At 38.4% G+C, this 8,664-nt stretch overlaps 1 protein-coding gene across 1 annotated transcript; it reads right to left on the reverse strand.

The window, feature by feature from the left end:
- Positions 1–881: 881 nt before the first annotated feature.
- On the reverse strand, positions 882–1,991 carry LOC149227999 (uncharacterized). Its single transcript, XM_089380645.1, has one exon. It carries the CDS (start codon positions 1,989–1,991, stop codon positions 882–884), a length of 1,110 nt encoding a protein of 369 aa, XP_089236771.1.
- Positions 1,992–8,664: the final 6,673 nt, after the last annotated feature.

The raw sequence follows: 8,664 nt of genomic DNA on the forward strand, positions 1-8,664 counted from the left end.
CAAGGCCCTGCTGAAGGATTCAACCATCAAGATGAAAAGGTAAGGAGAGAGGGGACAGCCTTGTCTTAGACCTCGGGAAGATTGGAAGGAAGGCCCTGGTCTACCATTAATGAGAGGGGAGATCTAGGGGCCAATAATGCATGCTTTGACAAGGTCAATGAAGGGCGCGATCCCAATTTGTCCAAAACAACAAATAAAAAGGAGTGCCTAACTCGATCGAAGGCATTGGCTAAGTCAAGTTTTAGGATGAAGCCTTTTTAATTTTTAGTTTGGCTAGAATGAATGGCCTCTTAGCCTAGAAGGATGGAGTCGGATATTTGTCTGTTGGCCAAGAAACCTCCTTGGTTTTCAGAAATGAGAGAGGGAAGGAGAGGTTTGAGGCGCGAAGCAAGGATTTTGGTCAAGATTTTATAAGAAGAGTTGCACAAAGAAATGGGTCGGAAATGAGAGAAGGATGAGGGTCTATTCTCTTTGGGAATAAGGGCAAGATGAGTGGCATTAGTGTATCCTCTGATTTTGCACTTGCATTGAGCCCATCTTATCATTTTGACAAGGTCTTTTTTGATAGTTCCCCAATAAGTTCTGTAAAAACAAATGGGGAAACCATCTGGCCTAGGGGCTTTGTCTGGCTGGAGCGTCTAGATGGCATTTTGAATTTCATCCTCTTCAATTTCTTTGATTAAGCTTGCATTGATTTCCTCACTGATTCCCGTGGGCAAGTGCTGAAGAAGATCTGAGTAGTCTTCTGCTGCTTTTGTCTCAGTTAGGAGGACACTGTAATAGTCTGAGGCAGTCTTCTTAATAGCATCTTGAGCAGTTTGGAGATGGCCTTCCTCGTCAATGATGGAGGTGACATTATTCCTAATTTTCCTGACTATGGCCTACTTGTGGAAGAAGGCAGAATTTTTATCCCCTCCTTGCAACCAAAGCTGTCTCGATTTTATTCTCCATTTTTGTTCTTCATCTCTATTGGCACGATAAAGTTGGAAATAGAGATCGCCTTCTAATGCTTTGTATTCTTGGGAGAGTCCTTGTTCCTCTATTTTGCTGTGGACCCTTTCTAATTCACTTTTTATTTCAGCTTTGGCCTTCTCTGGTTCTTTGTAATAATTCTTTGCCCAATCCTTTAAGGTACATTTGGTCCTCTTCAACTTGCTTTCCCAAATGAATCTCAATGATCCTTCTATGTGCTGACTCCATGTGAGTTTAACAATCTGATCTGCGGTGGGAATGTTGCTCCAAAATGAGCTGAATTTAAACGGAATGGGCCCCAAGGGGTAGTGGGCCTCAAGGACTAGGACTGTAGGATAATGATTAGATGCTGAATAGGGAAGGACAACAGCGTAAGCAGTGGAGTAAGCAAAAAGAAGAGAGACATTTATCATAATCCTGTCTAGCCGCTCCATAATGTTATCTTTGCCTAATCTGCAGTTGTTCCAAGTGAATCTACGGTTTTTTGGAACAACGTCAACTAAATCGTGTTCCTGCATGATAATTTCCAGCTTTGTTCTGTGGGGATCATGGGTAAAAATACCTCCTCTCTTCTCATTGGAGTGGAGTATGAGATTGAGATCTCCGCCAAGAATAATATTACTATTATCTTCATCATCTATGTCTATTTTGAGAGAAGCCCAACATTGCTCTTTATCTCTGAAGTGATTTGGTGCATAGATATTGTAGATGACTATCTGTTTGTTATCTGATTGATTCTCTAGAGTGACTTTAATCCAATACTGACTGATTGTATTGGATATGCATGTCCAAGTACTTTGGTTCCAGATGGTGGTGATTCCGCCGGAGGCGCCCCTTGATTCACAAATGTAACCTTCATACTGCTTGAGCTGATCAATGATTCCTTTCATTTCTTGATGTCCTTGTTTTGTTTCTTGAAGCATTAAGATTCCTGGTTTCTCATGAGCTATCAGGTCTTTCAGGGCAGCAATTTTAGAGGGGTGCCCTAGTCCCCTGCTATTCCAGGATAGGACCTTCATCATTGAGTATGGGGTATACGGAGAGTTGCTCGCCCTCCCTGCTCCTTGTGTGCTACTTCTTTGCTATTTTGCCCCAGAATGTAGGTTTCTATGGGGTTTTGTGTACCCATGGCTATGTCTTTTTGGGCATTTTCATCCCTCTGTTGCTTTATGGATTTTCTACCTGGTCCTTGTTTTTTATGCGTTTCCAGATTTACACCGTGCTCTTTAGAGGAGCTCCTGGTTGTGCGGGTAAGGGGAGGGTCATGAGATGAAGAGGGAGAAGTTTGCGAAAGGGGGATGGGGATGGGGGGGTCATTTTCAGGGAGGGAAAGGGCATCAAAGGGGTTAGATGATTCCAAAGGAGTCTCAGAGTGAGGAGCAGTGGCAGAAATGTTAAGGAGAGGATCCAAGGAGGAGGTGGAGGGGGAGCTGAGTGATTAATCTTGGGAGGAGCAGCTTTAGGGTTTGCCTTAGGAACGGAGGCAGTCTTCTTCTTTTTTACAGTTTCCCATTGCTCATCTTGTGTAGCATTTTCAACATCAACTAACTTAGAGCAGCGGTTGGCAAAATGGCCATATTCATGACATACCTTGCATTTAAATGGGATCTGTTCGTAGTCCAGCTGCTGGATGTGAGTCCAGTCATCCACTTTGAGCTTGATAGCTTCCGAAAGACCCTTGCCGAGATCAACTTCAACACAGATGCGCGCACAAGCTTGCATATTGTCCTTTGGCTCGCTGCAATCAATAAACTTCCCAACAACATTACCGATGGCTCGAACCAATTCATCTCCCCAACAATGGAGAGGGAGACGAGGAAGCTAGACCCAAACCGGGACTACACTAGGACATCAAGTTCGGGATCGATGTCCGGAGTCCATTTGTTTAGATACAATCCTCTGGAATCCATGAAATACGGTTCGTTCCTGAAGATTAGATCCTTGTCTTCTCTTGATTCAAAGTGGAAGGTGAAGTATCCTTTCTCATAGAAGCGAATAGAGATTTTGCCGCTTATTTTGTCAGCCCAATTCCGCTCGATCCACCTTTGTACTGTCTTCGGGGAGGGCCATAGGCCAGTGAATTGCCTAATGAGGCCTCATTCTGCTAGAGAAAGAGTTGCCATACGACGAAGGGCAGGAGGAAGAACTACTTCTTGCAATCCATCCAACTTCTTTACAAATTTCGAAATTGCAGGACAAGGACGTTGGGACGAAAGAGATTTTACTAGGGCGGAGAAGGCCATTTGGGTAGCTGCCGGCTCCGGGGTTGCATCCGGAGGGGCCATGGCAAATAGGAGGGCCGGAGGCCGCTAGCGAAGGAGGACACAGGCTCAGAGCAGAGCGGCGCGACCTAGCTCAAAGAATCCCAAAATAAGATAACAACCTGTAGAATTATTGCATGCATTTAGTTAAGAATATTTGTAAATTATGCTTTCATACAAGGCAAAAATACTTATGCTTTATTACAGGACATTATCAACATGTATGTTAGTATCCTTGAACAATCAAATCTGCAAAATCATTTTGTTATATGTCTTCAAAATTATCAGTGATTGTTGTTTTTGATAACTTATTTTTACACTTAAAATACCATGACTGTATTTGTACTTGGAAAACTACTGTCGGTTTCCACCTTCTTCTGGTACTATGAGAAGATCTGGAAGTTATTGTTGTTTGAATTAATTTGTTTAGACTCATGTTTGTTATCGCAATTGAATTCATTCATGGAAAACATTGTCTCACCAAGTGGACTTGCATTGTCAATCATATAGTTCAAGTAGGGTTTTCCTTATGTTGCTTTCAAGTTGAAAAGAACTTTGAGTAATAAGAAACTTCTACTATGTTAGTATCCTTGGAAAATCAAATATACAGAATCATTTTGTTGTATGTCTTCAAAATTATCAGCGATTGTTGTTTTGATAACTTGTCTTTACCCTTAAAGTACCATGATTGTATTTGTACTCGGAAAACTATTGTCAATTTCCACCTTCTTCTGGTACTATGAGAAGATTTGGTAGTTACTATTGTTTGAATTAATTTGTTTAGACTCTTGTTTGTTATCGCAATTGAATTCATTCATGGCCCCCGCTGTCTCACCAAGTGGACTTGCATTGTCAATCATGTAGTTCAAGTAGGGTTTGCCTTATGTTGCTTTCAAGTTGAAAAGAACTTTTGAGTAATACAAAACTTCCATTGTAGTTAAAGTTTCTCCTGCAAGATTTTATCCAGGATTGCTAGTGTCAATATTGCAGGCTTGTCTTGGTGTTTTCATATATTCTAGCCTCTGCCAACAGCAATGGTCTGAGTTACCATAACCAACCTAAGAACATATTGAAGGGATTGGTTGTTTGCCTACAAAGTAATGAACTCTAAGATGAGGTCAACATTTGGTATTCTCAAGGATGCACTGATGGGAGTGGGCTCATGTGTTTGGTAGGATGTATTTGAGAGTTGTACTGTTGGAGGATCATGTAGTTCAAGTAGTGTTTTCCTTATGTTGCTTTCAAGTTGAAAAGAACTTTTGAGTAATAAGAAACTTCTACTATGTTAGTATCCTTGAAAAATCAAATATACAGAATCATTTTGTTGTATGTCTTCAAAATTATCAATGATTGTTGTTTTGATAACTTGTCTTTACACTTAAAATACCATGATTGTATTTGTACTTGGAAAACTACTGTCGGTTTCCACCTTCTTCTGGTACTATGAGAAGATCTGGTAATTACTATTGTTTGAATTAATTTATTTAGACTCTTGTTTGTTATCGCAATTGAATTCATTCATGGTCCCCGTTGTCTCACCAAGTGGACTTGCATTATCAATCATGTAGTTCAAGTAGGGTTTGCCTTATGTTGCTGTCAAGTTGAAAAGAACTTTTGAGTAACAAGAAACTTCCATTGTTGTAGAAGTTTCTCCTGCAAGATTTGATCTAGGATTGCTAGTGTCAATATTGTAGGCTTGTCTTGGTGTTTTCATATCTTCTAGCCTCTGCCAACAACAATGTTTGAGTTACCATAACCAACTTGAGAACATATTGAAGGGATTGGTTGTTTGCCTACAAAGTAATGAACTCTAACATGAGGTCAACATTTGGTATTCTCAAGGATGCACTGATGGGAGTGGGCTCATGTGTTTGGTAGGATGTATTTGAGAGTTGTATTGTTGGAGGATCATGTAGTGTTTTCCTTATGTTGCTTTCAAGTTGAAAAGAACTTTTGAGTAATAAGAAACATTTACTATGTTAGTATCCTTGAAAAATCAAATATACAGAATCATTTTGTTGTATGTCTTCAAAATTATCAGTGATTGTTGTTTTGATAACTTGTTTTTACACTTAAAATACCATGACTGTATTTGTACTTGGAAAACTATTGTCGATTTCCACCTTCTTCTGGTAGTATGAGAAGATCTTGTAGTTATTATTGTTTTAATTAATTTGTTTAGACTCATGTTTGTTATCGCAATTGAATTCATTCATGGCCCCCGCTATCTCACCAAGTGGACTTGCATTGTCAATCATGTAAAGAACTTTTGAGTAATAAGAAACTTCCATTGTAGTAGAAGTTTCTCCTGCAAGATTTGATCTAGGATTGCTAGTGTCAATATTGTAGGCTTGTCTTGGTGTTTTCATATATTCTAGCCTCTGCCAACAACAATGGTCTGAGTTCCCATAACCAACCTGAGAACATATTGAAGGGAATGATGTTTGCCTACACAGTAATGAACTCTAAGATGAGGTCAACATTTGGTATTCTCAAGGATGCACTGATGGGAGTGGGCTCATATGTTTGGTAGGATATATTTGAGAGTTATACTATTGGAGGATTATGCGATGATTTTGGGCTTGGATTTTATGAGGACAACGCAAACATTTCCTTTGTTGGAGAAGGATAAACTTTTTATCATTAGAGACCATGGAGCTCAGATAGTGCCAATGGTGAAGAAGAGTAGTGTGGGATATCATTCAATGGTATTCACAGTTGTGTTGTATGAGATAGATCCTCAGTTACATAAGTTTGAGAAGGGGTCAACCCTATATCATGATCAACAAGAAAGGGAGCAGGTGGACATGCCTACATGAGCATCTTAAATTGACAATATGAGTCAATTTGTAGGTTGGGTAGGACCACAAAGATAATGCCTTCTAGGTCTGTTCTTCGATCTTCAAGAAGACTCTTTGCGGGTTCACAAAATACACAGAGATTGAAGATGATCTTCGCTTCTTTGTCACTATTAAGACTCAGATTTTAGACCTTGAAGATAACTCCCTTTATAAGGACTATCTCTACAAACTATGATTCGGTCAAGTACAGAGTGTTAAACTCGGCGAGAAGAATCAGTCCTGCTGTTACTAACTCCTTGATTAGGATTTCGGCTTTCATGCCCAACATTTGATTTAATGTCTCAAGGAGCTTGGTCCTGGGAATGCTTATGATTTTTGAAGAAATGAAGCCAAAGCAAGACTTCTTTTCAGAATATTAGGCTATTTTTTTAATCAATCCCTTACGAGTTGTTCCTATTCATTTAGGGGCATTCTTGAGCTTTTTTATGAAAATAATGTGGGGTTTTAGTGGGTCCCCAAAGGCTATCAGTAAGGTAGAAAGGTAAGAACGTTGTATCATGCTTGCCATGTAATTGAATCAATTTGTTCAAGTCTCTAGCTGTACTAGGTTTGTTTACAAGGAAGTTCTAATTGCCAGTTATAAGAGTGCTTTGATTAACAACATGTTTCTAATGCTTCAGCGTCTGGATTTTATATTGGATCCTCATCAATGGGTGTAACAGTGACTAGCTCTTGATCTTGCTTTCAATAGAGCCTGTAGTTCCCAAGGGAGCTTCTATCCATTGGATTCAGTTATGGCAACCAGTGTGTTGTTAGAGTGAGAGGCCCAAGTGCTTCTTCTAATGAGGATGCTTTTAGTGCATAAGTGGATGATAGAGATCCTATGGGTATTGTGGATTATTGCAAATATGTGATGGGGATATATGATTTTCAATTGACTGAGAAATGGCTTGCAAAGATGAGTTGTTTGAAGACAGAGATTGAAGGAGTGCGAATATACACGAGGAAAAGACTTTCGTTAGATACCTTAGTTGCTTAGAGTCTATATAAAATCTTTTGTGTGAGGGATGATTGATTGCCTTAGCGTAGAAGTTTCTCTTGCAAGATTTGATCCAGGATTGCTAGTGTCAGTATTGTAGGCTTGTCTTGGTGTTTTCATATATTCTAGCCTCTACCAACAGTAATGGTCTGAGTTACCATAACCAACCTGAGAACATATTGAAGGGAATGATGAGCACATTAATTGACCAAGTTCAATCTAATTGTAATACTTCAGAATTTTTTGAGGAAGACATAACATTTCATTCAAATATTCAGCACAAGATTAATTTCTCATAGGTTCTGTTCTTTTTCAAAATATAGAAAAATAGAACAAATATATATTTTCATGAAAATGAAACTGTAAGAACTGAAATAAAAAACTATGAAAAATGAAAATAGAACTGTAAGAAAAATGTGTTGTAATTGAAATAACTAACTTGGATATACTATCAAATGTTCTGTGATGTTTTGTCTCCAAGGCTGGTGAATAGTTTGAATGCATAACATGCAACTTCAGTAGTGGTTGAACTTCTTTTATAGTTTTTTGTACTTGAATTTAATTGGTGGTAAGGATGGACATGGATTGCAATGGCTTCATTTTGAATGTGTGATATGGATTTAATTTGATGTGATCCAATGGTTGGGAATTTGTTATTTGTTGATCCATGTGCTTTGATCTGTTTTAATGAGAAATAGAATGGGTTGGTGTCATTTATTGAAGTAATTGGGTTGGGTGTCATTTATTGAACATGTGCTTTGATCTGTTTTAATGAGAAATAGAATGGGTTGGGTGTCATTTATTGAAGTTATTGGGTTGGGTGTCATTTATTGAACAAAGTGGGTTTAAATGTTATTGGGTTGGGTGTCATTTATTGAACAAAGTGGGTTTAAATGTTATTGGGTTGGGTGTCATTTATTGAACATGGTGGGTTTAAATGTTGAACAACACAACAGTTATGGCTGACATACATTCACTTTTATTATGTGCAGGTATGGATATTTATTTGGGATACATAGCTTCAGTTCTGATGAGTGGGGATTGAAGTGACTGCTACTTTGTACTTCTGGAATAAACCATTTTGGAAGGATTTATGGTTTTATTTGTTTTCTAGTTGAGTCAATATGGTTTGTACTCTTAAGTATTAAGATACTATTTATGGACAATTGTGGGCCCAATCAATGTTTTGGGAAATTTTGGACACAAATTAAAACATATTTGCACTTAATGTTATTTATTTTTGTTTAAATATTGGTTGCAAAAGTCTCAATTTATGGTGGTTTGGTGGGACCAATATTATATCAATTACTAGTCCCTGCACAACATTAGACATCTCTCCCCTATAACGCGCATTAAATAACTGTCATGGATATATGTCGAAGCTTCTGCTTTGATAAGATTACAAACAAACCAAGGAGAGGTCTCCCTAGTAGCAATGTGTAGAGCAGTTTGGCCATAACGATTTTGAACATCCAACAACTGATTACGAGTTGAAGAATTTTGCTTACAGTCCAAGTTATTTTGGAAATTCTGAAAAGGGATCTTAAAATTAATTAATTAAATATTATTGATATTATTAATTAACTTTTCA

The sequence above is a fragment of the Pinus tabuliformis genome, chromosome J, assembly GCF_031772625.1.
Source record: "Pinus tabuliformis cultivar Carrire ecotype Pingquan chromosome J, CPIR1, whole genome shotgun sequence".
NCBI classification, from domain to species: Eukaryota; Viridiplantae; Streptophyta; class Pinopsida; order Pinales; family Pinaceae; genus Pinus; species Pinus tabuliformis.

Bases quoted from the DNA above. Each gene is read 5' to 3' on its own strand.
- LOC149227999 (XM_089380645.1), bottom strand. From the start codon at position 1,991: ATGAAGGTCCTATCCTGGAATAGCAGGGGACTAGGGCACCCCTCTAAA.